Source organism: Ursus arctos, unplaced genomic scaffold (assembly GCF_023065955.2).
Source record: "Ursus arctos isolate Adak ecotype North America unplaced genomic scaffold, UrsArc2.0 scaffold_16, whole genome shotgun sequence".
NCBI lineage: Eukaryota > Metazoa > Chordata > Mammalia > Carnivora > Ursidae > Ursus > Ursus arctos.
The window spans coordinates 18181388-18208604 of record NW_026622830.1 but is presented as its reverse complement, the minus strand read 5'-3'; the positions used below and the strand labels follow the sequence as shown (position 1 = coordinate 18208604).

The window sequence follows — 27217 nt, the reverse complement described above, 5'->3', positions numbered from 1 at the left end:
GGCGGATTGGGGCCTGCAGACACCCGCCTTGGCTCATGGAAGGGGCGGAGCCGGGATCTGACCCGGTCCTAGAGGAGACGGAAGCTCCAACTGAGTGTGGGCCTGAGGACACTTACCGCTGACCCCGTGCACTCAGGCGGCGGCTCCGGGTCCCGGAGGTCCGGTGGGCAGCTCCCCAGGTAGGGCCTAACCCCGGCCTGAAAAGAGGTACCCCTTCCCCAGCCCTGCCCTGCCCCGCCCATCTGTCCTGCCATCTGACCCACGTTTCTTCCTGTCCGTGGGCCTGAGTCCATCCCTGGACATCAGAAGGTAGCTCAGGGGTGGAGGGGCTGGTCTCACTTCGTCCCCCTCCCTGGTCCAGCCGCTGCGAGTCCCCGGACATCAGAATATGGAATTAGAAGATAAGATGCCAAAATCTCTTAGGGGAGGCTGGCGCAGCTTCACCCCAGGCTCTGTGACCTTTGGGAGGTCACCCACCCTCTCTGGTACTGAGTGTCCTGTGTTGCAAAACAGGATCTGACCCTGCCTCACCCTGCGGAGATGGGGTGAGTCGCTTTCTCCCTTCCAGGGCTATAGGAATGCTTATCCTCCTGCTTCTTCTGGTGGTAGGTGGAGAGCTGCACCTTCACCCTTCCCCAGATCTGGGAGCCCTGAAAGGCTGAGAGCTCAGACCCTGCGGTGGAGCTGTGTGCTGGCCTGGGAGGCCTGTGGGTGTTCCCAGAGTGGGCTCTGAGGCTTGGATCAGAGCAGGACCCCATGCCCCCCAGAGACAGTACCATCTCCTACCTCAGTGGCTCTCTACCAAGAGCCACTTTGTTCCCTGGGGGACATCTGACAATGTTTGGAGACAATGTGATTGTCACAACTGGAGGGGGGGTAATACTAGTATCAGTGGTAGACACCAGGAATGCTGCCAGACATCCTACAACCCCCCCAACGCGAAGGATGACCCAGCCTCAGACGGCAAGGATGCTGAGGTTGGGAAACTGCTAGGTCAAGTTGAGCCTGTCACTACCCCACCCAGCTCTTTCCTCAGCGGGCAGATAGCTCGGGTCTGAACCTCCCCCTGGGCAGACCTTTGCCCCCTCCTGGTCTGCCCCTCCCATGCTTGCTCCTTTATTCCTGGAAACTTCTGGAGTCTTCTCTGGTTCTCCTGGGCACAGTAATCTAAAAACCTGCCCATCACGTGTCGGTCCTGGTCTGTCTGCCTTCCAAGACCTTTATTCACAGAATTTGGTGTGGTAGGAAGGAACCAAAGTGGGAATTTTCACCTAGCACATAGTAGGTGCTTTGCAGATAAACTGTATATTAAATTTGAATGCCATTTTCAGGGTCCAAAAAGCTTCATTTTATCCCAAGTTTTCATTTTAGCAATTCTAGTTGTACTTTATGTTTGTGAAGTTCTAGGTTTCTAATGAGCTCCCCCGTGATGCTGATGCTGCTGGGCCATGGGCCACATTTTGAGTGGCAAGGCATTGCACGGTTGTGCAGAGGTGGGCTGGGGCGGCTGCCCTCCCTGCAGACAACTGTGGTGTGGTTTGGGGACTGTGGAGTGACAGGAACCATGATATGGGGTCAGGAAACCAGGATACAAGTCATCACTCTCCCCGCCCCTCCCCATCTATGGCCTATGGATAAGTCACTTAACTTCTTTGAGGAGTGGTCTTGCATGGCAGGTGGTCCTCCAGGGGTTCTGATGCAGGGTCTGTGAGATGGGAGTGCCCTTGCAGGTGGAATGGCCTGGATCCTGGCAGCCAGAGGGGCAGTAGGCCATTGGCCTGGCCAGCAGGGAAGGGGCCATGAGCTGCCGCTGGCGGCATGGGCACCAAGCCAGCGTGGAAGCAGCTCTCATTATGGTCCTGGCTCTTCTCCACGGCTGCCACAGCCTTCTGCTTCTGGCTTACCCAGCTCTGCCTGGTGTGGGAAAGCTGGAGAGACCAGTCTGGCTGGGGGAAGGAGGGGCAGGTTTGATGGGGTAGGGGCCAGCCCAAGGCCTGAATGTGGGTCTCAGGGCCTGGCCAGCTGAGCCAGGGTCTCAGAAGTGGGAGTCAGGCCTGAGAACTGTGGCCTAGAGACACTTGGGGTCAGATTGTGGAGCTTGGATAGGATTCCCACCTGTTCCAGGGAAACTGGGAAGGAGTTTGGTATTTGGGGCCATAAAGTGGGAGGTCACTCTACCCCCAGCTATAGTAGATGCCATCTCTCAAGTATCCGACCCCAAGAATAGAGCTGGGCAGAACCTTAGGTACCTGGGGTACCCTACCCCTGGCTCTCCACAAATCAGCCACGATGGCACAGCAAGGCCCCTTCCAACTCCTAAGACCAGGAAGCAGTAAGACAGATGAAACTATTTCGCAGATGGAAGAACTGAGACTCTCTCCTCCCTACTTCCTGGAAGGAGATCAGCCTTTAGGGCTGTCACCCATTACCCAGCAGGTCCCTGGGCCTAATATATCGTGAGGCTGCCCCCCATCGCATCAGGGAGGGGTGCTGACCTGCCCCTGTTCTCACAGTTGGGCCAACCCAGTGGTTCACACTGAGGGGTCTGCAGCCACGCAGGCCCGGGTTTGAGTCCTGGCTCCTCTCCTTACTAGCTGTGGTCCTGGGCAAATCGCTCCGTCTCTGAGCCTCAGTGGCTTGTCTGTAAACAGCAATAATGACACCCGCTCGGCCAGCCTCGCAGGTTGTTGTGAAGATGGAATGAGCCCTGCCACTGAACACCATGGTCATTAACATTACTCATGGCATTTAGAGACGCAAAGCACCCCAGATCACCTCACCTGGTGCTCTCCTTTGACAGATGCAGAGATCGGCACTTGGAGAAGGAAGGCAGCTGCCTGGGGCCCCACAGCAGGTCGGTGGGCGAGCCGGGGCTAGAACCCACACCTGCAGGCACCCCTCCCATCCCACAGCTGCTGCCCATCTGCGAAGGCTCGCCTAGGGCGACACATGTAAGCCTGGGGAGACCTTTGCTCCCCACTCCTGGTCGGCCCCTCCCATGCTTGGGGACCTGGGGGTCCCGGGGGCCGGGCTGCAGAGCCTCCCCACTGAGGGAGGTGGACCCAAACTTTGTCCCAGCATGTCCTCCCTTTGCCAGCACCAGCCATGAACTACGTGGGGCAGCTGGCGGGGACGGTGTTGGGGACGATGAAGGACATATACCGAGGCCTGAACCCGGCCACACTGAGTGGTGGCATTGACGTGCTGGTGGTGAAGCAGGTGGACGGCTCCTTCCAATGCTCACCCTTCCACGTGCGCTTCGGCAAGCTGGGCGTCCTGAGGTCTCGGGAGAAGGTGGTGAGTGCTGGCCAGCCAGGGGCCGTGGCGGGGTGGGCTCTTAGAGCCAGGACAGCCACTGCAGTCCCAGGAGAGGGCCTAGACCCCCCTCAGGTGGGGATCTGTGCTCTGGGCAAGCTTCTGTTCTTTTGCATTGTATTTGAAAGTTTTGGGTGGGTTTGGGGGTTGGGTCCAGGAGGGTTCCCGTTTTCTTGTGAGGGCAGCACAGTGGGGCAGTCCCAGGGCCCCAGGCCACCGACGTGGCTCCAGCTTACTAAGATCTCACCTGTGCATTCTTCGTAAGTCCCTTCACCCGGGCAAATGGGTGCACACTCTCATCTTCCTGGTGCTGGAGGGGTGATTTGGGAGAATGAGAGAGGAGCTGATAACAGTGTCCCAGGGCCAGGGATGCAGGTGGCACTCAAAGGGTTAGCTTCTCTCCCTTCGGAAGGCTGCGCTGTCTTCTCTGGGCCCAGGCAAACATGACAGCTTTTTGTTAGCACTGAGGTTTGGAGTATGAAAAGACATTTGGTGGGCCCGAATCCCCTTCACGTTGGGGCCCCTGGGAACGTGCCAGAATCCTAACAGGAAAGTGTCAGCTTGGGGTGCCCGGGTGGCACAGTCGTTAAGCATCTGCCTTCGGCTCAGAGCGTGATCCCAGCGTTCTGGGATCGAGCCCCACATCAGGCTCCTCTGCTGGGAGCCTGCTTCTTCCTCTCCCGCTCCCCCAGCTTGTGTTCCCTCTCTCACTGGCTGTCTCTCTCTCTGTCAAATAAATAAATAAAATAAAATAAAATAAAAAAAGGAGAGAGTCAGCTTATGGGGGACCGTATAGCTAGGTGGTAAAGAGCTGGGGCAGACTTCGTGGCTCACAGCCGTACTTGGCCACCTCCCGGTACATTACTTAACACCCCTGGGGGCTCGGTTTCCTCGTCTATCAAGTGGGGTAGTGATAGGAGCACAGTGTTGCTGGAAAGTTCTAGGGGAGAGTCCAGATAAAACTCTCCATTCAGTGCCTAGGAAATGGTCATGCGTACCACTGTTCATGTAGTCAGCAAGCGCTCCGGGGGTTGGGGACACAGCCGCGACAGGATGGCTCATGTCTTGTTCCAATGGGGTGTGACACAAGAGCACTGAGACAGTGGTGCATGCAAGGAAGCCCAGAGAATGGGGAAATGGGGGGGGGGGCGGGGAGAACTCAGTGCAGCTTCTGTGCAAAGGGGAGCCTGAGCAGAGACCTTTAGGGTGGGCAGCCGGGCACACCAGGGGCTGGAGGGCAGGAGTTCCCGCAAGTGCAGCACTCCAGAGGGGCGGGGGGGCCCAGTAGACTAGAGTGTGGGGGTAAGGGACAATGGGGGGGACTTTGCGCCACCACACCCCTTTACAGGTAGACATCGAGATCAACGGGGAGCCTGTGGACTTACACATGAAGCTGGGGGACAGCGGGGAGGCCTTCTTCGTCCAGGGGCTGGAGAGCGATGACGTAAGTGCCTTGCGGCACGTGCCCGCTCTGGGCGGGACCTTGGGCCCTGTCACCGACGTGCCTGCCGCTGGGAACACCCTAGCAGCAAATCTATGTTGGGGGGAATCCCAGCATGCTGTTGGAGCCTAAGTAGAATGGGGAGGGGGGCAGCAGGAGTTGATTTCCTTCTCGGGGAAAGGTGGGGACAGTTTCTCAGAAGAGGACACTGGAGCTGGGCCCCTGGAAGGTGAAAAGGAAGCTTTCCCTGGGCGGCCCGAAAAGGAGGAGAGTGCTGTTGCATGGCTGAGGGGGGCGGGGGAGAGCATGAGACGGATTGTTCTGGATCTGGTGCTGGCTCGGTGCAGTTAGAACATGGAAGGGTGAGGTGAGGGATGAGGAGAGGGGTGTTTCAGAAGGGAGGCAGAGCCCAACACAAGTCAGCAGAGGTGTTTCAACAGTTTGAGCTTCACAAACTTTAATTAAGCCACTCTTCCTATGCTAGACACTGTGCAGTGGACCGGGATGAGGGGTCGCCACTGCCTGTAAAGAAGGCTCCCAGACCAGCCTGGGAGACAGACATATAAACAACAGATGATGGAATTATATAGTCACGGCAGTGAAGGGGGTTGGAACTGGGTCTGGGGTTAGTCAGGGCAAGCTTCCTGGAGGAGGTGATGTCTGGCTGAGTCTTAAAGGAAAAGTAGGTGTGGGCAGAGAAGATGAGTAGCCAAGATCCAGGGTTCTACCTGGATGGTGTGGTTCATGTGGCACCCTGGCCTGCCACGAACTTCCAGGGGTACACGCAGCCCCTAGGACTGGGGCTGCTTCATCTCTGCGAGGGAGCTCGGATGCCAGCGGCACTTGTGAGGCCACGCTATTGCTGCCTCCGGCCAGCCTCCGTGCCTGTTTTCCTAAGCCCAAATGAGTTCACATCTGGGCCCTGGGACTCAGGCAGGGCTCAGAGCAATTGGGTGGCAAGGGTGGCCCCCCAGGCTATAGCCCCTGGTCTGTCCCACAGGAACACGTGCCTCCCCGTCTGTGCACATCACCCATCCTTTGTGGGGACCTGTCTGGGTTCCCCCCAGACTCCCAGCTGAGCACAGCCAGTGAGCCTGAGGCCATCACTGAGGGGGTGCCCTCCACGGGGCGCAAGAAGAGGCTTCGCAGGAGGAAGCCCAGGCGGAAGGAGGACACGGTGGCAGCCAATTCTAGTTCGGAGGAGCTAGAGACAGGCGCTGAGAGTGAACTGTCCCTGCTGGAAAAGCCAAGGCCAGAGCCCCCAGGGTGTGTGTGGACCAGATGGGGGGCTAAGGGTGTGGGGATACCATCCAGGGTTCAAGCACCATTTCTTCTGCTGATGCTGTGTGACCCTGGACAAGGGCCTTGACTTCTCTGGGCTTCACCTCCCCTAACCCCTGACGCCCAGGCACCCATGCCCGGTCCTGTCGGTGACCATTTATTTCCCTGCGGCCCCCTCAGCAGCATCCAGTCAGAAGGGGAGTCCTCACCGCAAGCCAGAGACATCTACCCCTACTCTGATGGCGAGTGCAGCCCCCAGGCCAGGTGAGAGTGTAGGTGGCCTGCAGGCAGGGACCCACGGCCAAGGTCTCAGAGTGGTTTCTATTTATATTTTCCTGATGAATAATGACATAGGACATGTTTAATATGTGTACCAGCCATTTCTACATCTCCTGTGCCAAGTGTTATTCAAGTCTTTGCCCATTTTTTTTTTTTTACTAGCCTGCCTCGTTATTGTTGGTTTGTAGGAGTCCTCCGTATATTTATATATTCTGGATCCAACAGAGGCATAAATATGTATTACAAATATTTTTTTTTCCCCAGGCTGGGGTGGGCAGCGATGGGCAACAGGCTGGCTTGAGGGCCTCTAAGTTCTTGCTTCCCGCAGCCTCCCACCGGGTGGGCTCACGTCCCCTAAGAGTGACTCAGAGCTGGAGCTGCGGACCCCCGAGCCCAGCCCCCCGCGAGCTGAGTCCCACATACAGTGGGCCTGGGGGAGGCTGCCGAAGGTGAGTGCCTCCATGTCCGCCTCCCATCCCTGCCTTTCAGGGGCTCGGTGGTCCCCTGCGGGTCAGAAGTGCAGTGACGGAGACTTGGACCCCTGAGGTGTTGCGGGGTGTGGGAGACAGGCCTTGTGCTGGTTCACATCCCCTCCTTCCCAATTTGTTTGACCGAAGGTGGCCAAAGCAGAGTGGCCTGAGTCCTCGAAGGTCGCTGATGGCCAGGCTGGGGCAGCCCCTCTTCTTCAGGGAGAGCCCAGCACCCCCTCTGCTCCTGTGGCTGGTGTGGACCCTTCGGGACCCCTAATCCTGCAAGCAGGGGCTGATGCTGACCTTCCTCCTACCGACGTGGAGCCTCCCGCTCTGGGGGGCTCCCCTCACCCCACTCCTGAGAGGGAGACCAAGCTTCAGAGCTGCAGGCCTACCGGCCTGCCACCGCCCTCGAAATCATGGAGCTGGACCACCCTGGAGGGCCCGGTTTCCACCAGGCAGCCGGAGGGGGCCCCCAGGAGGAAAGGTGAGTGATGGTTGGCCCTCTCCCAGGGTTGTCGCTGGCCTCACATAACCCCTGGCTGGACTCTGGTGCTTCAAGCATGTTTTGAGCGCTTACTATGTGCCTGGCACTGTGCTTGGCAGCAGCCCTCACAGGCCCGCGGTCCAGTGAGGAAGCTAGATGAAGCGTGTGGCAGCAGGGAGAGCGTGCTGTGGGTGACACAGGACAGAACCACTGGTGGGGACGGAGCCTATTTAAACCATGTGGTCGGGGAAAGCCTCTCCGAGTGGGGGATGCGTGAGCTGAGACGCGAATGATGAAGGCCCAGCCAAGTGAGGATCACGGGAGGAGAGTTCTGGGTGGAGGGAAGAGCGTGTGTCAAGGCCCTGAAGTGGGAGAGAGGTTGCGTGTCTAGGAAGGGAGGCAGCTGTGCGCCTTGAGCAAGCGGGGCTGGGGGAGGAAGCCGGCAGGAGGAACAGATGCTGGGTCAGGGCTGGCGCGGGAGCTGGGGTTTCGCCGGAGAGCGTGGGAAGGGACTCGGGCTCACTGTCCAAATCAGTCGTCGCGGGCTATATATGGCTATGTGAAATGTAGTGAAAAATCACTGAAATTAAATAACATACACAATCCCGTTTCTCCATCGTGCCGCGTGTTCAGTGCGCTGATAGTGGCGTGTGGCTAGCGGTATTGGACAGGCAGGCGGGGGACATTTCTACCATCCCCAAAGTTCTAGGAGACAGCGCTGCTTGAGGGTGCTCAGAGACAAGGGGACACCCCCTGCTCATGCTACGAAGCACGTGTTAGGACTGTCGGTGTCCCCTCTGGCCTCAGGTTCCCTGAAGAGAAGCCAGCACCTGGGCCCCAGTGACATCTATCTGGACGACTTGCCCTCTCTGGATTCTGAGAATGCAGCCCTTTACTTCCCCCAGAGGTGCCTGGATGCCGGGTGCCAGGGTGTCTTGGGATTGGGGTATGGGTGGTCGGGGGTTGGCTACCAAGGGCCTGAGAGGGGTGGGCCCCTTCTCCAGCCTCCTTGTAGTCACATCACTGTGGGCCCCTCTGCCCCCAGTGACTGTGGACTGGGGCCCCGAAGGTGGAGTGAACCCAACAGCCAGAAGCCCCTGGGAGACCCCAACCCTGAGCAGGAGCCAGAACCCTCTCTGGACATGGTGGATATGGTAGCACTGTCCCTCTGTGGCGGGCTATCTGACAGTGGGGACATCTCCCTGGGTATGTCTGACCAAGGCCTGGGCCCTTCCGAGGATTGGCACTGGGGGTGGGGTGCAGCAGAGGTGGGAGGCGAGGCTGGGCGCCCTTGCGGTTCTCTGCCCTGTGGAGCCCCATGCAGCCAGCAAGGGTGGGGCATTCCCAAGGCCCTGCAAAGCAGCACTTACTGGTAAGCTGTGACTTACCCTGTGAACAGGGTGGCGAGTGCCTGGGGTGGGCACAGCAGATGCAAAACCCACAGGTAGGGAGGAGCCCTGCTGGGTCCCAGACCCAACCTGCAGGAGGTTTGAGTGGTAGAGTGTGGGGGAGCCAGGAGGCGCTGGGGCAGCAGGTCAGGTCAGACGTGTCAGCCTCACTCCTTACTCTCTGCGTCTGTGCCCAGAGAAGTTCAACCAGCACATCGTCTCCTACCAGGACCTCGTCCAAAACCCTGGCCTCCTTGAGCACCCAAACCTTGTGGTGAAAATCAATGAGAAGTGAGTACCAAGCTTGAGCCAGGCAGCCCCCGGGTCGCCCCACCCTCCACGGCCCTGTGGCTGCTGCAGCCCTGATGCCCTGTTCTGTCTCTCCAGGCATTATAACTGGGCTGTGGCTGCCCCCATGATCCTCTCCCTGCAAGCCTTCCAGAGAAACTTGCCCAAGGTAATGGTTAGAGCACCACCAGGCCTGCTGAGGAAAGTGGGCCCAGCCTTGCAGCCCTTGGCCAAGAAGTGGAAAGTGGGCAGAGATGGGCCTGGGGCTGACTGGCTGCAAGACCCACTCTGAGAAGGGCAACCGAGGGCCCCTGGAGCCTCGCCCCATGCATGCTGTGTGGACAAAGCCCGAGTCTGCCCTGGCTTCCTGGCATGGCTGAATCCTATCAGGGTTGGACTTGACTTTGAAAGAGCTCAGGGCATACCAGGAACGGGTAATAACTTTCCACAGGAGGCTTTTAGATCTGAGAGATGAGGCTTAGAGGCTTGGGGATGGAGGCCCCACTTCTTATCTTACCCTGAGCACCTCTCCAGGCTGGGCTGTGGGCATTGCTTGCTTTATTGGCGTGCATTTATTGAGTACCTGCTGTGTGCCAGGCACAGGCTGGGGACAGTCACACCCTCCTAGAAAGACAGTTAATCATAAGACTCAGCCAGATGAGTATAAAATTCAACCGCGTGTATTGGAAAGGAGAAGCTGGGGTGCTTTGAGAGGCTAAAATGGGGGTTTGCTGAGCAAGTGCCCCCTGGGCAGAGATCTGAAGGATGAGTAATCCATAAGCAGATGAGGGGCAGGGAACAGCATGTGCTGATGCTCAGAGGTGGGAAGGAACCCAGTCTTTTCAGTCCTTCCAGAACTTCCACCCTCACCGACCTGCACCTGCCCCTCCTACCCCACTGGCCCCCCGCCCTAATCTGGCCCATTAGACTCACCCAAGAGCATCACCAACCAGATGTTGACAGCTGGTGCCTCCCTTTGGTGACACTCGGCTCTATCCTCTGGCTGGCTCTGGGTCTGAGCTAGGACCAGAGCCCGTGGGAAGGAGGAGGGCTACTCTCCTGCTTGGCTCTCCTCACCTCCCCGAGACAGATCCACCACCTGAGGCCCCTGGGAGAATCCCCCAGCCTGTTTCCAGTGCAAGGGGGTACCCTGGCTGACCTACTTCCAGATCATGTCCTCCTGACTTGTGCTCACCATTGTCTGTAGGAAGCTGAAATGTCTCCTGGGTGGGCCTTGGCCTAAGCTCTCCTGGGCTCCCCCTGGCGCTCCTAGCACGAATCTAATCAGCATCTTCCCAAGGTCCTGTTGCCCCCACCAGACAGCAGTGGTAACACACAGAGAGGGAGGCCATGCTTGGGATAGAGTCACTGACCTTTGGGGTTGCCTGTGTTGTCTTGGAGGTTGAAGGGAGTACTGGCTGTAGACTGTTCTTCCTGCTGTCACTTGGTGGCGTCATGCAGACAGTACTAGATCCTGAGAAACTCCCACAGCACTGCCCTCAGCTACTCTAGTGGCAATACTGGCCCACAGGATCTGGAGGCCAGGCTGAGGCTGGGCTAGAGGTAGGGGGTCAAGGCTGGGGTAGAGTGGGGATTGGCAGGGATGGCCCTAGGTCTCCCGTGCTTAGTCCGTGAGTCATTAGCTTGGAGTCCCAGGATGGAGGTGAGTATGCTTCCTTAGCCTTCAGACGTTAACGGCACCTTGCTCTAGGGTCAGCCCCAGACTCTGGGTTCATGGCGGTGATGAAAGGTAGGTTTTTGTGGTGCAGGAAAAAATGCCATGGTCTTTATCTGCTCGCAGAGCACCGTGGACAAACTGGAAAAGGAGAAGATGCCCCGGAAGGGTGGACGGTGGTGGTTTTCCTGGCGACGCCGGGACTTCCCAGCCGAGGAGGTGAGTGGTCATGGTCAAAGGGCCTGGTCAGCGCAGGCAGGAGGCGGGGCTCACTGGATGTGTGTTCTTCCCATAGCGCCGAGCCCAGACGGAGAAAACCACAGCCAGGGAGCAGCAGGGGTGAGCTGGATCTCTTGGCTGGATCTCTGCAGCTGGAGCCGAGCCTCAGGAAGATCCCTGTGGGGGAGGGGTGGTGCCAGCACCTCTCCCCCAGCTATGGTTCTTTGTCACTACCCAATCACTTCTACACCCTTTCTTCTTCTTGAGAAATGTCCCCATTTCACAGATGGGAAAACTGAGGCCTAGAGCTACACCAAAAGTCCCACAGCTGGGAACTGGGAGAGCTGGAACGGGTGCCCAGACTCCTGGCCCAGACAAGGGACTACTGTCTTAAGGAGGGGCGGGGCTCCCCTCTTTGCCTGGGGCAGGCTGACCTTGCCTTTTTCACCTCTCAAGTGACCAGAACACCCAAGCTTGGGTGGGAGATGACCAAGGGCAGGTCAGCTGAAGCCAAAGGAGGTGGGGTGGGTAATAAACCCTAAGACGCACCCCTAGGTTTTACAGGTAAACATCTCCAAGGCTATCTTGGCTAGGCACTGAGGGCCAGGAGCCCTGGGTCTCCCTGCTCCAGCTCTGCTGACCCCTTTCTGGGTTTATACTGCTGGCCTGTGTCCTTATGTCTGCTACCCCTCTCCAAATGGGTGGCACCTGGGGGGGGGGGTTCTGATCCTCTGGTGGGGGCAGGGACAAGCCCCAGGTTCCTTGTGGCCTGGGCTGAGGGGTGACCATCTACGAGGAGTGTAGGGTCTTGGCTGGGAAGAGTGGCCTGAGAGCCGGGGTGCCTGCAGGGAGAAGACTGATGTCCTGAGTAGTGAGGATGATGCCCCAGAGAGCCCTGTGATCCTGGAGGCCCCCTCTCTGTCACCCTCGCCTCCAGCCTACACTCCCACCTACAAGAAGTCCCTCCGCCTCTCCTCCAATCAGATCGTGAGTGTGTGCGTGGCTGTGTTCAGGGAGGGGGGCTGGGGCTGAGATAATATGACTCCGTGGAGCCTTGAGTTTACCAAAGCCCAGAATCCAATCCCTCGGCAGCCTCCCTAACAGCCTCTGCTTGAAAACCTCCAGGGTCAGGGGCTCACTTCTTTAGGCGCCAACCCATTTCTTTGTTGGATGCTCTTATGGGAAAAGCCTTCTCTAAAGCATCTGCCTTGGGTGGGTTGCCGACTCTGGGTCTGCTCTTGGAGGCCACGCTGAAGGATCAAAGGCTGACGACAGCCCCTCAGATTTTGGCCATCCCTGCCCCCAAGTCCTGTCTTTGAGCTTAGTCACTGGCCCCCAAGTGGGGCTCTCAGGGAGGTGCCCAGGCCGGGTAGCCCGGTACAGAGCAGCTACGGTACCCCTGTGTGACACCCACGCTGGGGTCAGCCAGGGCCCGATGGCCTTGGTCACCGGCTGGGCTCAGAGCTGCCCTGATCCTTCTCTTTGGACCAGGGACAAAGCTAGGTGTTTCTTTGGAGGGATGTCACAAGTACCCTAGCCTCAGGCAGGAGGCTACCTGTGAGGATTCTAGAGGCTACCTTCTATGGAGTGGGGTGTCTCCGTGCCAGGAGCAGTGCCAGGCTTAGGGCTGATCTGAGAAACCTGGGTGGGAGTCATGGACCAGGCTTTTCCTGTAAGCTTCATCCCCAAGGGGCAGGAAAGGAAGTTAGGGCTCCTGTGTGTGGGCCCTTGTGGGCCCCAGCCTGCACTCCCTCACTCCCTGAGGCCTCCCTCTACCTGTACGGATGTGTCTGGGTGTGGCTGTCTCTGATGAATTCAGGCAGGTTCTCTGAGTTGGAAGGAAGAGGGGAATGAGAGGCCCGTGGGGATCAAAGACCATGGTTTGGGGTGGTGGGCGGTGGACACACCAGGCTGTGGCAGATCACAGCTTCCCCCCCTCTGCCCGGCCCCAGCGGCGCCTGAATCTGCAAGAAGGTGCGAATGATGTGGTCTTCAGTGTGACCACCCAGTACCAGGGCACCTGCCGCTGCAGGGCCACCATCTATCTGTGGAAATGGGACGACAAGGTGGTCATCTCGGACATCGACGGGACCATTACCAAGTGAGGCCTGGTTGGCCAGGGGAAAGAGGGAGGGCCTGGGACTGGCTTCCTCTGTGCTGGCGGAAGGGGGACGTCAAGAAAGGCCCTCCCCCCTCCCAGCGCACCGTCCTGGGGGCTGGAGGTGGTGGAACACGAGAGCTACGTGGGGCTGCCTCAGAGTGACCCCTCTTCTGTGGCTCTAGGTCGGACGCTCTGGGCCACATTCTGCCCCAGCTGGGGAAAGACTGGACACACCAGGGCATCACCAGTCTCTACCACAAAATCCATCTGTGAGTGCCTGGGTTGGGGCAGGGCCCCAGGGAGGGAGTGACAGGATGTCTGAGGCCACCACAGCCTTTGCCCCAGGAAGCCAGGCTTGGGGATGCATGAGGGGTTGAGCTCTCCCCGTGGACATGTCCCTGGATGGTCCTCCATTCTGTGAAACACATGTCTCCTGCGGTCTGGCATCTGAGTCTAACCGCTGGTCTTCATGCTGTAGGGGAGGGCTACAGACTTGCTCAAACCTTTGTCCATCCTGGTCCACCTGGGCCTCAGGATGCTGTCCGTGCCCTTCCTCCCTAGGACAGCTACTGAGGCCACCTCTCCCTGATGTTCTCCCTAAGTCCTCTCCCTGCAAAGTCCTCTGGGTTTGAAGTCCAGAGCCCCGGCGTTGGGCTGAGCTGGCCGAAGCCAAGGGAGTGGGGAGATGGGGGAACGGCTGCTCTCTGACGGCTCTGGGCCCCCGCCTCCAGAAACGGGTATAGGTTCCTGTACTGCTCGGCACGGGCCATCGGCATGGCGGACCTCACCAAGGCCTACCTCCAGTGGGTGAGCGAGCGGGGCTGTGGCCTCCCCAAGGGCCCCATCCTGCTGTCTCCCAGCAGCCTCTTCTCCGCCCTCCACAGGTAACCACGCCTACGGGATACAAGCCCAGGGGCCCTCGCGGGGAGTGACGGGCTCGCTGCCCGCTCGGGCCAGGCCCGCAGCAGGCCGGGCTTGGGTGTCTGTTAAGTCCCACCCGGTGTCACCTGACCCTGCCATCCTCTGATGGCTACCCCTCCTCGGTTCCCTTTCCTGCCTGTGGCCCCGGCTGTCCCAGGGAGGTGATTGAGAAGAAACCAGAGGTGTTCAAAATCGCCTGCCTGAGTGACATCCGGCAGCTGTTCCTGCCCAATGAACAGCCCTTCTATGCCGCCTTTGGGAACAGGCCCAACGTGAGTGTGTCCCCTCCCCATGGGCCAGGCCGCCTCCTCCCTGTCTCCCAGCCCACCGGCCCCTCCTTGTCCCCCACAGGATGTCACTGCCTATCGGCAGGTGGGCCTCCCTGAATCTCGAATCTTCACAGTCAACCCCCGGGGAGAGCTCATCCAGGAGCTCACGAAGAACCACAAATCCACGTGAGGCCAAACCCTGTCATGTGTCACCCATGCCCTCCCAAGTCCCCATGCCCCAGCCTCTCCCTGGCCTCGGTTCCACCCAGGGCTCCAGGGCGGGACGCGGTCGCTGCCTGATGTGATGGGGGCTGGGGCCGGGTGGCCGCTCGACTCTCAGTGCTGGCCCTGTTCTGCCCGCAGGTACGAACGGCTGGGTGAGGTGGTCGAGCTCCTGTTCCCACCTGTGGCCCGTGGCCCCAGCGCAGACCTGGCCCACCCTGAATTCAGCAACTTCTGCTACTGGCGGGAGCCGCTGGTTACTGTGGACCTCGATGCCCTGGCCTGAACCGGCCCCAGCTGCCCCCTCGTCCCTGGCCAGACCCAGAACTGACTGGGTGTCCCAGGGAATGGGAGGCTGGAAGCTGGCTGCCACGGGGCCAGTCCACTGAAGGGGAGGAGGGGGCTGAGGGCTGGTTGGCAGCCACAGAGACCCTTCCTCCTCCCTGTCCTGTCTCCTGCCTTCGCCCGCTGATCTGCAGGAGAGGGGGCGGCCGCTCCAGGCCTCAGCGTGGCTCTGCCCTGTAGCAATTAAATGATGGTCACCTGGGCCCTTGCAGGATTCTCTGTGCCCTTGACATCCTGTCCCTGTCACCCTGGTACACTGCCTCAACTCCTGATAGGACAGAGAGAAGAGGGAGGCCTGTGAGGCTTGAGACCTGTCCGCACAGGAAAGGGCTGGTGGCAGCAGTGGGGAGTGGTCGAGTAGCATCTGGCCAGCATGGGCGATACCCTCTGAAGCCAGACCCTTCCAAAAGCCTGGCCCCTTCCCACGGCTCTTGAGCCAGACTTCACTGCTCTCCCTTGTACCCCAGTATATCAGCACATCCCAACCCTGGAGGCTCAGACATCAAGGAATGGGGATTCCAGGGCAGCGCAAGGGCTGAGGGGGTATGGCTCCCACGTGGCCTCGCCTGTACCCAGCGGCTGAAGACACAGCCCCAAACCCTGCCAGGGCGGGTGGTGGTGACCTGCCCACCCTCCCTAGGCTTTGCCGGTCAATTCAGCACCCACACAGATGCCAAGCGAGCTCTTGCCTGAGGGGCTGTAGGAAGCCGGGCTGGCAGCCCACTGCAGCCTTCCAGCCTACTGTCCTTGGGGAAGAACATACCTTTAGGCGGGCTAAAAGCTTTAATCCAGGCCTGCCCTCCCCCAACAGCACCACAGTGGAGGGAAGAAACCAGAAGGCAGGGCTACAGAGACCTGGAACATAGCACAGGAAGGTCTGTGCTGCTGTGGGGAAACTGAGGCCAGGAGCCTCAGCAGAGACCGACATCAGGGTCTCTGGGAACTCTGAAGGCCAGATAAACACTGTGTTTTCAGGTTGTCTCTTGACGGTGTCAGACCTGAGTTACTCCCCACTTAGCGAACATCCAGGTAGGGCCGGGGTTTTGCTAGGATGCTGGAAACTAGGCCCGGAGCCCTTTTTCTCGCCTGGCTTTCTATTCAGAGTCTGGCCTCATTTAGGCCATTACATCTACTCTCTGGAGAGAGACCCTAACCTAAGAGGGTGGGCAGGATTTCCCCCCAGATGGAAGGGCGAGGAGGGTGTGGGGACCAGAGGCCCTGAGGCATCTTTGGGAAAGAGAAGAAAAAGGATAAATTGAGGGGGGTCTCTAAACAGATGGTCTGGACCTGGTCCTTTTCTCAGGGAACCTGCAGCTGCCTAAGTAAGCCCTCACCTGAGGGAGGGTCGAAAGAAATAAAAAGAACTCTCAGCTGAGTCTTCGTGTTTCTGTTCTGTCTGGAAGGCTGGGGGGAGCTGGAAACCTCTGGTCCTTGGTTCAGAAACTGTAACCACAAAGCTGCCAGGTGTGAGGACAGTGCCAGTGGGCGCCACCTTCCCGCAGAACTGAGCCCGGACGGCTAGGGAGGGAAGTCAAGGAGGCAAGGGAAGCAGAAGCCTCCACAGGCTGGGGGCTGTTTCCCGGGGACAAGGGGCGGTGTGGCCAGGTGACCGGACCTGCGGCTCTTCGTCCAGGTGCTGCCCTTGGTGTGTCCACAGAAGAGCAGTGTGCACACTGGACTGTGAGGTCACTCAGGTCTGCCCCGGCCTTCAGGCATGATGTCCTTGCCTTGACCATGATCCTGAATTGTCCAGTTGGCACGGCACTAAGTGTTAATATTCGTGGCTGAGACAGTTGTATGGAGCCGGACCAAGGCTATTCCTTCCGTGGCCTCTGAAGTGGCATCCACACTGGCCAGGGGAGGCTGGGAGGCACTGCTGGGAAGGCTGGGCTCTGGAGGGGCATCCCCAGGGTTGGCGGGATCCGGGGTTGGGTCCTGTCTGGCCCGTCTAATCGGCTGGCCGGGGCCGCGCCTGCTCGGCCAGCTGGGCCCGGCAATCCAGGAGGTCGTCCCGGAGGCGGGCGATGTCCTGTGCGTGCCGAGCCAGCGTGCGATTCAACTGGTCCACGTAGCCCCACAGGCCCTCCGTGGGCCCGAGCGACTCGGTGGGCAAGTGGTCCAGGCCTGCGGCCAGTCGGCCCAGCCTCCCACATGCACTCTCCACTTGAGCCACCCTCCGGTCGAAGTGGCCCACCACGTGCTGCAGTTCCTGGGCTGTGTCCTGGCAGCGGCTCAGCCCGCCGGCCACGTTGGCCACACCAGCCTTGAGTCGCTCCAGCTCCCCCCTCAGGCTCAGGACCTGCCTGTGGCCAGCCTGAAGCCGAGAGCCTTGGCTGCTGACCTGTTCCTGGATGGCGTGAACCTCGGCCTCCACTTTGCGTTCGCGCTCGTCCAGGGACGAGTTGGCAGCCAAGAAGGCATCAGAGTACTGGCTGACGGAGTCGCTGAGGCCCGTGAGTGACTTGCTCACGGAGTTCAGACTGACCTTGAGAAGGGTGATCTCGCCTTGAAGTGAGCTGCCCGTCGCTTCTGCCAGCTGCTCCTGGACCTCGGCCACAGTGCCATTGAGCTGCCGGAGCAGGGCGGCGTGGCCGGCCACCTGGCGGAGGAGGGCCTCGCTCCGGCTCTGCCAGGCCTTCACCTCAGCCGCGAGGTTGTCCAGGATGGCTGAGGTGGTGCTGGGGGTGCACGAGGTCTCCAGTGAGACCAGCCGTTGTTCCAACACCGCCAGCTCCGTCTGCACCTGGGGCCGGGCCGACCTGGCCGGCGGGGTGCTGTCGTGGCTTAGCTCGCCTGCCAGGGTCACCAGGCGCTCCTCTAGGCTCTGCACTCGCTCTTCCAGTGTGCTCCTGAAGCTGCCCGCCTCCCACCCCCCCTCCTCCATCCCCAGGCAGCAGCCTCTCGCTCCACCCTCCGTCCCATTGAGCGTCTCCAGGCCCTCCAGGAGCCCGTCCACACCCCCGTCGAGCATGGCAGCGGAGAGCCGCTCGAGCTCATCCCTGGTGAGGGGCCCATGGCCCCTCTGGGCCTCGGTGACTGCCTGTAGGTTCCTCTCGAGGTTGTCCAGGCGGGCGCTGATCAAGGCCAGCCGGCTGCAGCAGCTGCTCCCGCCAGCCACGCTCAGACCCTGCAGCCTGGTGCCGAGCTGCGACAGCTCCCGGCGCAGGGCCAGCTCCCGACCGTCCAGGCTCTGGTGCAGCCGCTGGCTGGCCGCCTGGCCCTCCTGACACTGCTGCCGCACCTCCTGCACCCGCAGGTCGCAGGTACTCTGGACGCCTTGCAGCTTCTGCTCGAAGCCGTCCAGGAGGCTCCCCCAGAGCCGGTGCAGCCGTCGGTCCACGTACTCGTCCAGCAGCGCCAACGAGGTGAGCGGAGACGGACGGGCCTCCCGCAGCCGCTGCAGGTGAGCCTCGTGGCCGAGGGCCAGCCCGTGCACCTCGTCCAGCAGCTGCACCTTGGTCCGCAGCGTGTTGCTCACCTCTGTCACCTTGCTCAAGATCTCGTCAAGGGGAGGTGTGAGCGGCCCTCCGGCTCTGTCTCTGGGCTTCACGAACCCCTCCGAGATGACCCCGAAGCCCACAGGGGTGGCAGGAGCCCTTGGACTACCAGTCATCCTGTTGGGGTCCTCATGGCTGGCCACCATGCCACTGAGGGTACCATATGCTTGTGCCAGGCGCTGGACATCACCCTCCAGGCGTTCCAGCCGCTCACCGAACAGCCCCGGGCCTTTCCTTCCTGGGGAAGAGGAGGAGAGAAACCCTAGGGGCATCACTGGCCTGCCTCCCTCAACCTGTCCTGTTGCCAGGCCACCTGAGAGAGTTTCTGTTCTAAGCCGACCTTCCCACTGCGCGTATAGCTCTCTCAGCTTCGGGAGGAGCTCTGGGAGCTCGGTTCAAGCCGGCCTGGGTCAGCCCCCTCCCCACCACCCCCAAGAGACCTGATCACCTGGTAGGGTCTCCATGGGCAGACTCACCATAGGGACTGGGGGCCGCTCTGCTGGAAGAAGGGGGCCGGGGCCCTGGACCCAGCTGCCCTGAGGGTATCTGGGGCTCAGGCTCTGGCTGGGCTGGGGTGGCCCCGTGGTCGGTCAGGTGCTCGGGGCAGCCTTGTCCAGTGAGGCCAGGGCAGCACCGCCAGGCGAGGTCCGTCACTGTCTTGTAGCCGACCTTGTATCTGGGTCTGAGCACTGTGCGGTACCTGAGCCAGAGGGGGACAGGGCAGGCAGGGCCCTGTACTTGTGGGCTGAGGCTCCTGCCTCCTGGCATAAGATCTGGATTCTCTGCCCCCCTCCACACTGTCGCCAGAGTTTTTCCTTTTTCTGTGCATGAGGGGACAGGGCAGTGGGGTGGAGGCAGGACTTGCCGAGGGTCAGAGAAGGGCTAAGGAGCAGGTGCAGGTGAAGCCCCACCCCATCCTGTTTGCTTGGGGACAACACTAGCGGGGATTTAGCCCCAATGTCCCCAAGACCAATTTGCACAAGGGTAGCTCATGCTGCCATCAGAAATTCCACTCTGGCTTTGGCGGTACCTGGAAGAATCCTGACACAACCTCGGCCCTTCCCTATGGGTGTGCGAGGGGGTGCCATCCGGGAGCTGGGGTGGGCAGCCCTTCTCAGTGCGCTGGGGCCACTCTTGGCTCCCATCGGTCCCCTTAGTTCTCTCTACTCATTCCTAGCCCACTCTGGGAACTCAGCTCTGGCCACCCAGGCCGGTGGACGGCGCCTCTGATTCTGAGCACAGAAGGGAAGGCCCAGGGGTGCAGGGCAGGGCTGGCCAGGGCCACTCCCTCCCCTGCTCAGCCAGGTACCTGTTCACCCACTGACACAATGGAGCAAACAGGATTGTTTTCAGACCTGCATTTGAACCTCCCCAAGTACAGACCTGTGCATCACACCTGTATGCCACCCCACAGACCCTCGCACAGCCCCGTCTGCCTGGCCTAAGCCCCAGCAACCTGGCTTCTGTCCCCTCACCCTTGGCCTGCCTTCTCCACAATCACCGCAGCCCTCCCTGGGTCTCCCCAGGGCCCCTCTGGCATCCGCCGTTGTCAGGGTGACCCTCTGCCCTCTCTGTTCACCTCCAGCCCTCTTTGCCTCTGCTGCTTCTTCTTTGCCTTGTTCCGTGTGTCTTCTGGGAACCTTCCCTTGGCTCCCCTGTGGGCCCTAACCGGAACCTGCCATGTCTCCTCCCTGGACCTCCCCAGCCAGCCTGCGTGGGAGCTGGGGTAATAGGCACTTCGGAATCCAAGGAGTTATATCCCCTTGTGGCGCTGGCTGCTGCCCTGGGAGGAAGGCAGGCCTGGGGCTTGTGCCCAGCAGTCCTGAGTGGGTGGGATGGGAGTGCACTCACGTGACTGTCCCGGGGCACTTGGGCCCCCATCCACACTGTCGGTACTCGGCCTTCACGTAGCTGTCTGCTCCCTCCTGTAGGATACAGGTCACGTTCCTGTGCACCACGTAGGCGCAGAGGGCTCTGCAAAGGGGGAACGGCATCCTTGGAATATCTGGCCTTGGCCAGGCCTGTTGAGGTGCCTATACCCGCCCTCCCCAGCTGTGGGCCTCCCCAGGGGACCAGATCCCCATCTCTCTTCTGTCCCTTCTCCTGGTTCCTGGGAGACCACACTTCTCATTCTTCCTCCCCTGACTCCTTGGGAAATGCATGCCAACTTGTAGTTTCCAGCCACCCCCCCACCTCTTTGTTCCTGGTTTCTCACTCTGATCACTTCTTGTACTGCCTTCTCCAGGAAGCCTGCTCTGATGTGCCAGGCCTGCTGAATGTCAGCTGTGGGCTGAACACTCTCCCACAGTACAGTTCAGCCAGCACCCCAGGTAGAGCCCCTAACTCACCTGACTGGGGCCAGTTTCCAAGCCACTGGCTACTGAAGACCAGAAGCTGAGGCCCCCGCGAGGCAAGAGCCACCCTCACCGGTTACAAGGGCTGGGGAGGAGGCTGCCTGGCATAAGCCAGCCACCTGTGGGCGGCCATTGGGCTCTGGAGCCGCGACGCGCGCCCAGGACCCAGGCGCCCCAACCAGTTCTGTGGCCCAAACACGCTGGAGTTCCCAAGGGGTGGCGGGGGTCAGGCTGACGGCGGGAGGGGGCGGGCTGCAGGGCGCTGGGCTCCGTCTCCTACCTGGTGGGGCACGGGAGAGAAGGGGGGGCCGCGCGGGGGACATGCCTGGGGGAGTCCCGCGTGCGCCTCGCGCCGACGGCCCTCCCTCCTCTCCCTCCACCTGGTCCGCTGCGCCGGGAGTTTGCACACAGCGCAGCTGGAAAATGTTACTTCGCTGGAAAGGTTTCCGCGGGCACTGCCAGGTCCCAGCCGCCGCGCCAGGCCCCCTCGGCTTATTTTTCTTCGCCAGCCCCGCAGCCTCCCGGAGCGTGGGGCGCCTGCCCCGGGCCGGCGCTCGGCCTCGGGTGCCCGGAGCCCCCGTCTCCCGCGCGCGGTCGGGGCAGGTGGGAGCGCCTCCCGGACCCCATCCCTCCCGCTTCCCGCCGGGCGCGGCCCGCGCTTACTTGTGCGGCGCCGGGCGCAGCCGCGGGCGCCATCCCGTCGTGTAGAGGCTGTAGCGGGGGGCACCGGGCGGCGCGGGCCGCGCGACGAGCGGGGTGCCCTTGGCCTGAGCCCCCGAGAGCAGCGCCGCGACGGCGCACAGCCACACCGGCAGGCGGCGGCCCATCGCGGCCCGCGGCTCTCCACCTGGCCCCGCGCGGGGCCCCCGCCCGCCGTCCGCCCGCCGCGCCGCCCCCGCCGCTTGCCCTCCCGCCCGGGTCCCGCCGCCGCTCGCGGCCCCCGGAGCTCGCTGGCCCGGCCGCCTGGCGCTTCGCAGCGGCTGCGTCCCGCCGAGTGGCCGGCGCTGCTCGCGGCTGGGGCCGCGGAGGGGAGGCGGGAGGCGGGCTCTGCGCGGATTAGCATAAACTTGGGGCCGCGTCGCTCGCCTCCGCCGGCCCCCTCTCGGCCGCCAGCCCCCCGCCCCAGCTCCGAGCTGACGCCCGAGGGGCCGCCCGTAAGCGAGAGGTGAAGGAGGGAGCAGCCCCCCCCCGGGGGGGGGCAGGGGCACAGGCCGTCGCGCCCTGGGAGGCCACCAAACGCGCCGATCCGCCACCGCCGCCCGTGTGCGCGCGGCGAAGCAGAGCCAGACCCCTGGGGCGGGCGGCGACGCGGGGCTCCCGGGGAACGGCCCACCCGCGGGGCGCACGGCTCCTGAAAGCCCTGGCATTCCGGGAGACCAAGGCCCAGGCTCTGCCGCTGGAATGACCCTGTTTGGGGGCGCACCAGCAACACCTCCGCAGCCACCGCCTTGGAATGGGCCCAGAAGGTCCTTGTTGGCTGGCTGTGCCTAGTCACACGGTCACTGTCTGGAGGTGACCAGGACAACTGCTAACTCTGTTGATCCCTTCCCGGGGCATCTTAACCTCTCCCTGCTCACTAACCCTCCGCTGCCCAGTCGGCGGCCAGGCCGTCCCTCTGGTTCCCTGGTGGGGTCCGTGCTCTCTGTCTCTCTTAGCTATGGGCTGCCCGGAGCCCCCGACACCCATCACCTCTCCAGCCAAGCGGCAGATGTTCTGCTTCTCTTTGTGTGACTAAAGCTCTTAGCCAGCTGGACCGCAGCACTGGCTCATTCGTAGCCTCCCGGCAAAGACAAGCTTTAGGTCTTTCTCACAAGGAGCTGCTGTTAAGGCAGGCTTCAGCCGTATTTCCCTTGTGAGACTGACCTATGGAACCCCAAGAGTTGGCCTTTACGGTCATTCTCATTCAACAGCATCTTGTTGACTTTCTAACCTGCAAAGAACTTCTTGAACCCCGATTCTGTCATCCCACAGGGTGGCATTTCTTCGTGGCTTCATCTCATCCACACAGGTGACCGCAGCCTTGTGACTTTACCCAAGTAGCTGATTGGAGTGTGGAAGACACAGAACTCCGAGGCATACGCGGAGAGACCTCTTCCAACCCGAGATGTGAACCCACACCCTCTGGGTAAAGTGACGATATAAGGGTGCTAAATGGGGACAGCTTTGAGACTCACATCTGTGCCCCCTGCTCGTTCCCAGCCATAGTGGCTAGTGGGTCCCTGGTGGAGGAAGCAGACACCTGACCAAAGTGGGCCGATTGTTCCCTTTCCTAGGCTTTGGAGCACAGGCCGAGGGGACCCAGCCTCCAGGTGGGGAATTTCCTGGTGCATTTCTTTGCTAGGGACTGCTTGCTGTGACAAATGACCACAAACGCAGTGGCTCGGAACAACAGAAGTTTACGCTCCCGCAATCCTGGAGTCTAGAAGTCTGCAATCCAGGGGTGGGCCAGGCCACACTCCCTCCAGGCTCTTGGGAGGAATTCTTTGCCTCTTCCAGCTTCTGCTGGCTGCAGCACTCCTTGGCTAGGAGCAGCACCCCTGCATTGTCTGCTCTGCCTTCACGTGGCTCCCTTAACTTGTGTGTCTACAGGGCCTTTGTCTCTGTGTCTCTGTGGCTTCTCCTCTTCTTAGAGCTTTTTTTTTTTTTTCTTTTTTTAAAAGATTTTATTTATTTATTTGACAGAGATAGAGACAGCCAGCAAGAGAGGAAACACAGCAGGGGGAGTGGGAGAGGAAGAAGCAGGCTCATAGTGGAGGAGCCTGATGTGGGGCTCGATCCCATAACGCCGGGATCATGCCCTGAGCCGAAGGCAGACGCTTAACGACTACGCCACCCAGGCGCCCCTGTGGCTTCTCCTCTTCTTATAAGGACACTGGTCATTGAATTTAGGGGCCCAATGTAAGCCAGTCTGACCTCATCTTAACTCATTACATCTGCAAGGAAAGATCATGTTCTAAGGTTCAAGATGGACGTGAATTTGGGGGAATACTCTTCAGTCCACAACAGGCTCCCTGAGGGCTGGTGAAGGGACAGACCCTGGCGTGCTGTAGCCATAGCTACATGGGGCTTATGGGAAGGCTAAGCAAGAGAGTTTGCCAGAGGAGAGCAGGGCTACGTCTAGGGGCCACGGTGTTCTGGGAGAGGTGTGGGAGGAGCCATTTGGTAATTGGCTTCCCCTGCCTGCTTCCAATGACCCACCTCACTCAAGCTAGCTCGAATGGGTTTCTGCTGCCTGGAAATGATGTCTAAGACAGCCTTTCATCCTCTGCCACAACTCCACTGAATGTGCTTTTACATTCTCCAGCCTTTAACAGAGATGTCCATCTGCTGGGGGGGGGGGCACGATACATGGTATCCATGACATGCTCTTGACCTTGTAATCACTGGATTCCCACTGCTCAGAAAGTGAGAGACATCTGGGTGAGACATGAACAGAGCTGGGCTTCTCACCCCGGGGCTGGGTTCTGACTGCCTGGCAGCGCTGCCCAGGAAGTTCTGGAAGAACCCCACCCCCTACCCCCACCCCACGCTACAGAAGCTGTGATCCTTTTCCAAGGGGCCCAGCCCTGCCTCTTGCTCCCTACCCAGCCCAGATGTGGGGCCCAAGACTCAGAGGGAGGAGGCTGGACCCTGTCTGAACTTGGAAAAGTCCACATAACAGGGGGCTGAAAGGACAGTTGGACCCCACTTCCCCCCTTCCCAGGTGGCTGACATCAAACACCCTCTTTAACTGGAACAGTTTTGGGAGCCAGCCCTGGGGCCCCATCCTGGAGGAGGCAGGTTGAGGGGAGGACATTGGCAGAGGAGATGTTCAGGGTCTTGGGGGGATCCAGTCCCGCCAGAGGCTGGGGTCTCCCCCGCAGATGATGAGACCACTTTGCATCTGCCAGATAGGAAACCTAGGGAAGGCAGAGACAGTGGAGGGAGGCAGTCGTGTCTCCACGCCCCCGGCCCCAACTCAGCCTGGAGTCTCTACACCTGGATGGAGGTGGCTGCGGGGCCACACACAGGATCCCAATTTCTGTTCACAGGGACACGCACGCCCATATGCAGACACATTCTGTCTCTCTCTCACACACACACCCCGCTTGCACACACACACGCAGAAGCATACTTCCCCAACCTTCACTAGCCCTTGGTGACAGAGGAGCCACGTCGCTCTTCAGGGACAATGGAGGGTGCCATCAGGAAGGCAAGATAACTCTGGACAGGTATAAGTGTAGCCTTGCGTTTAGGGTCCATCAGGGCGTGGCCCAGTGGGCGAACGTGGCAGCCTCCGCCAGACACTGCAGCCGCCCTCCTGCTTCCGTGGGCTTTCTGGGGCAGAGGGGAGGAACTGGTGTCTAGGGGTGGAGAAGATGGGAGAGGGGCAGAAATGCAGGCTTGCCTGGTGCTAAGGTCCCGCGTGACTCCGGGGCTTGGCATCCCGACCCCTGGAACGACCCTTCCCTACCTCCATGCATTTCTCTGAGGCCAAGGAGTTTCCTCTCCCATCTCCGGGCTCCTCCCACCCGACCCAGGATGTTCTCGCTGCTTTATCCAGGCCCTCCACATGAGATCACGGAGAACTCCACCAAGTTTTATGGAACGTCGTTCCCCTAAAAGAGACAGGAATAGAAAGCACTGAAACGACCAGTTTTCTGGCACAAGCCCTTCTCACTACAGATGAGCCCCCTGCAACTGGGAGAAGCACCCTCCACCCCCCCAGGCAACTGGTGGGGGGACCGGCCCTAGGATACGCCTCCTGACTCCATCAGCCCTTTGTCCCTGCCCACCACCCCACCCCCTCTCCTTTCTTCTGAGTGTGCACACCCTCCCTACAAGGGGCCACCTTTGGAAGTTCTGTGCAGCAAGGATCTTTCCCTGGGGCTCACTCTCTCCCCAACATAAACATCAGCATGCTCAAAGCCCAATCGGTGTTTTGATTACACCCACACCACCAAAAACAGTCACTGTCAAGTCCATACGCATTTCTGGGGCAGGGGTTTGGGTGACCCCTTCTAGGGAGGCAGAAGCAGGGCCTCTCCAGGCCCCTGGGGGGTGGCTAGATGGCATACTTCAGGTGAGGGCCTGGGAGAGAAGCCAGAAATCTTGGAAATGGGACTCTATAAAGCCCGGGAGGACTTCTATTGAGTGAGAGTTGCTTAGAAGCAACTGAAAAATTGTACTGATGGGGCCTCCATGTGGACACATGCAAACCAGATGTAATCGTTATGCAAATTATATGCAAAATACATGCATGGGCCTCCCAACTATTGCAAATGCCAGATGTAGCCCCTGGGGACCCTGACGTTAGCTTAGCCCTGATGTGGGGCACAGAGATGGCCCTAGAGGTGCCAGTCTCTTATGGTGGGCAGGCAGGGCTTAGCTCCAAGGCGAATCACACACGGGGGGAAGGAACTAGGCAGGGAGTCACTCAGACCTGGGTTTGAATCCCAGCTTCTCCACTCATGAGTTGCTTAACCTTCATGGAGTCACTTCACCCCTTTGAAGCTCTGTCTTTCCATCTGTAAAATGGTAACTGTGAGTACTGAATGGGAACATTGGCTAAAGCTCCCATCTGCAGGGTCAGGGATCTACGGGACCCTTAGTGAGGGGGTAGGACTCAGAGTCCCTCCCTGGGGGAGGGGGTTGGATGTCTGGATTTCTTTCCACTCACTGAAATTGAGACTGCCATGGGCAGGACCTCCTCCTAGGACAACAGCGCAGCTGTGGGCTCGGGGAGGGTCAGTGCTGGATGGGCCAAGAACCCACAGTCTTCATTTCCTCAGAAATCTGTCAGAGGTCCCACTTGACCAGGGGGTATGGCAGATGCTATTGGTTCCCTGCCAGACCCCCTTTACCCAGCCTGTGCGCCATCATGTCCCCACTGTGGGCATGATGACTTCGAATGCTCACAGCCACCCGGACTGCAAATTGTCCCTGGCTGATGACAGCCATCTCCCCGGGAAGTTACACACCCTCCCCCCTCATAGCCAATGATGGGCTGCTACAGGGATACAAAAGACTGCTCTCCTCACCTCAGGGGGACAGCTCAGCAGTGCAGTCAGCTTCTAGAGCCCCTGGATCAGACCACATCTAGATGCCACCTGAGATCCCATTCTTGCTCTGCCCCCTCCTCCCCTCTCCTCCCCTTCCCTCTCCCTCACGTGTGTCTCCTGAGAGCCCTCCCTCGTAAACTGCATGGTCCTGAATCCCCATCTCCAGCTCTCCTGCTGGGGAACCTGACTCCAGACAGGAGACGGGCCTGCAAACAGAAAAGGACGATGCACGTGATACTGTTATGGTCAAGGACTCTCAGGAGCCATGGGGTCTTGAGGCCCAGGGAGACGTGTCTGGGATGGGGAGAAAGGGTCAGAGATGTCTCCCCAATCAAGCAATACTGCAGCTCACCTGTGGGGAGAAAGCATCCCAAGTGGTAGGCACAGCCCGCACAGGGCGTCGAGGCGGGAGATGGCCTGGTGTGTTTGGGGACTACCAAGATCTCTGGGGGGGGGGGGTGCAGGCCCCATGAAAGGTTGGCACAGGCCAGACAAGAGGAGCGTTGGATACTCCAGCGAAGAGTCTGGACTTAACACCAAGGTAACCCCACACACCAAACAGTCTTGAAAAATGTCCCCAGGCTGCTGCTACACAGAGCAGGCCCTGGAGGCAGGGTGCCAGGG

The 27217-nt window shown here is 60.1% G+C and overlaps 2 protein-coding genes across 5 annotated transcripts; one reads left to right on the top strand and one right to left on the bottom strand.

Moving 5' to 3' along the window:
- Window positions 1-37: 37 nt before the first annotated feature.
- LPIN3 (lipin 3) lies at window positions 38-16076 on the top strand. 4 transcript variants are annotated; one of them, XM_026503515.4, is made up of 21 exons: window positions 38-179; window positions 2801-2951; window positions 3098-3297; window positions 4664-4759; window positions 5757-6022; window positions 6221-6301; window positions 6645-6765; window positions 6934-7273; window positions 8081-8180; window positions 8319-8479; window positions 8859-8952; window positions 9049-9118; window positions 10751-10843; window positions 10920-10963; window positions 11692-11830; window positions 12796-12944; window positions 13127-13213; window positions 13676-13828; window positions 14023-14137; window positions 14217-14320; window positions 14498-16076. In XM_026503515.4, the coding sequence occupies exons 3-21, from the start codon at window positions 3106-3108 to the stop codon at window positions 14640-14642; spliced, it is 2550 nt and encodes an 849-aa protein (XP_026359300.2). In that variant the 5' UTR covers window positions 38-179; window positions 2801-2951; window positions 3098-3105; the 3' UTR covers window positions 14643-16076. The 4 variants fall into 4 exon arrangements, with proteins under 4 accessions (XP_026359300.2, XP_026359299.2, XP_057168505.1 ...); XM_026503514.4 differs by having other exon boundaries at window positions 6218-6301; XM_057312522.1 differs by lacking the exons at window positions 11692-11830; window positions 12796-12944 and having other exon boundaries at window positions 56-179; window positions 6218-6301.
- EMILIN3 (elastin microfibril interfacer 3) lies at window positions 15472-21379 on the bottom strand. Its single transcript, XM_026503516.4, has 4 exons — window positions 21216-21379; window positions 20050-20172; window positions 18675-18898; window positions 15472-18436 (listed from the first exon to the last, which is right to left on the bottom strand). Exons 1-4 carry the CDS (start codon window positions 21377-21379, stop codon window positions 16650-16652), a joined length of 2298 nt encoding a protein of 765 aa, XP_026359301.2. The 3' UTR covers window positions 15472-16649.
- Between the last annotated feature and the right edge of the window lie 5838 nt (window positions 21380-27217).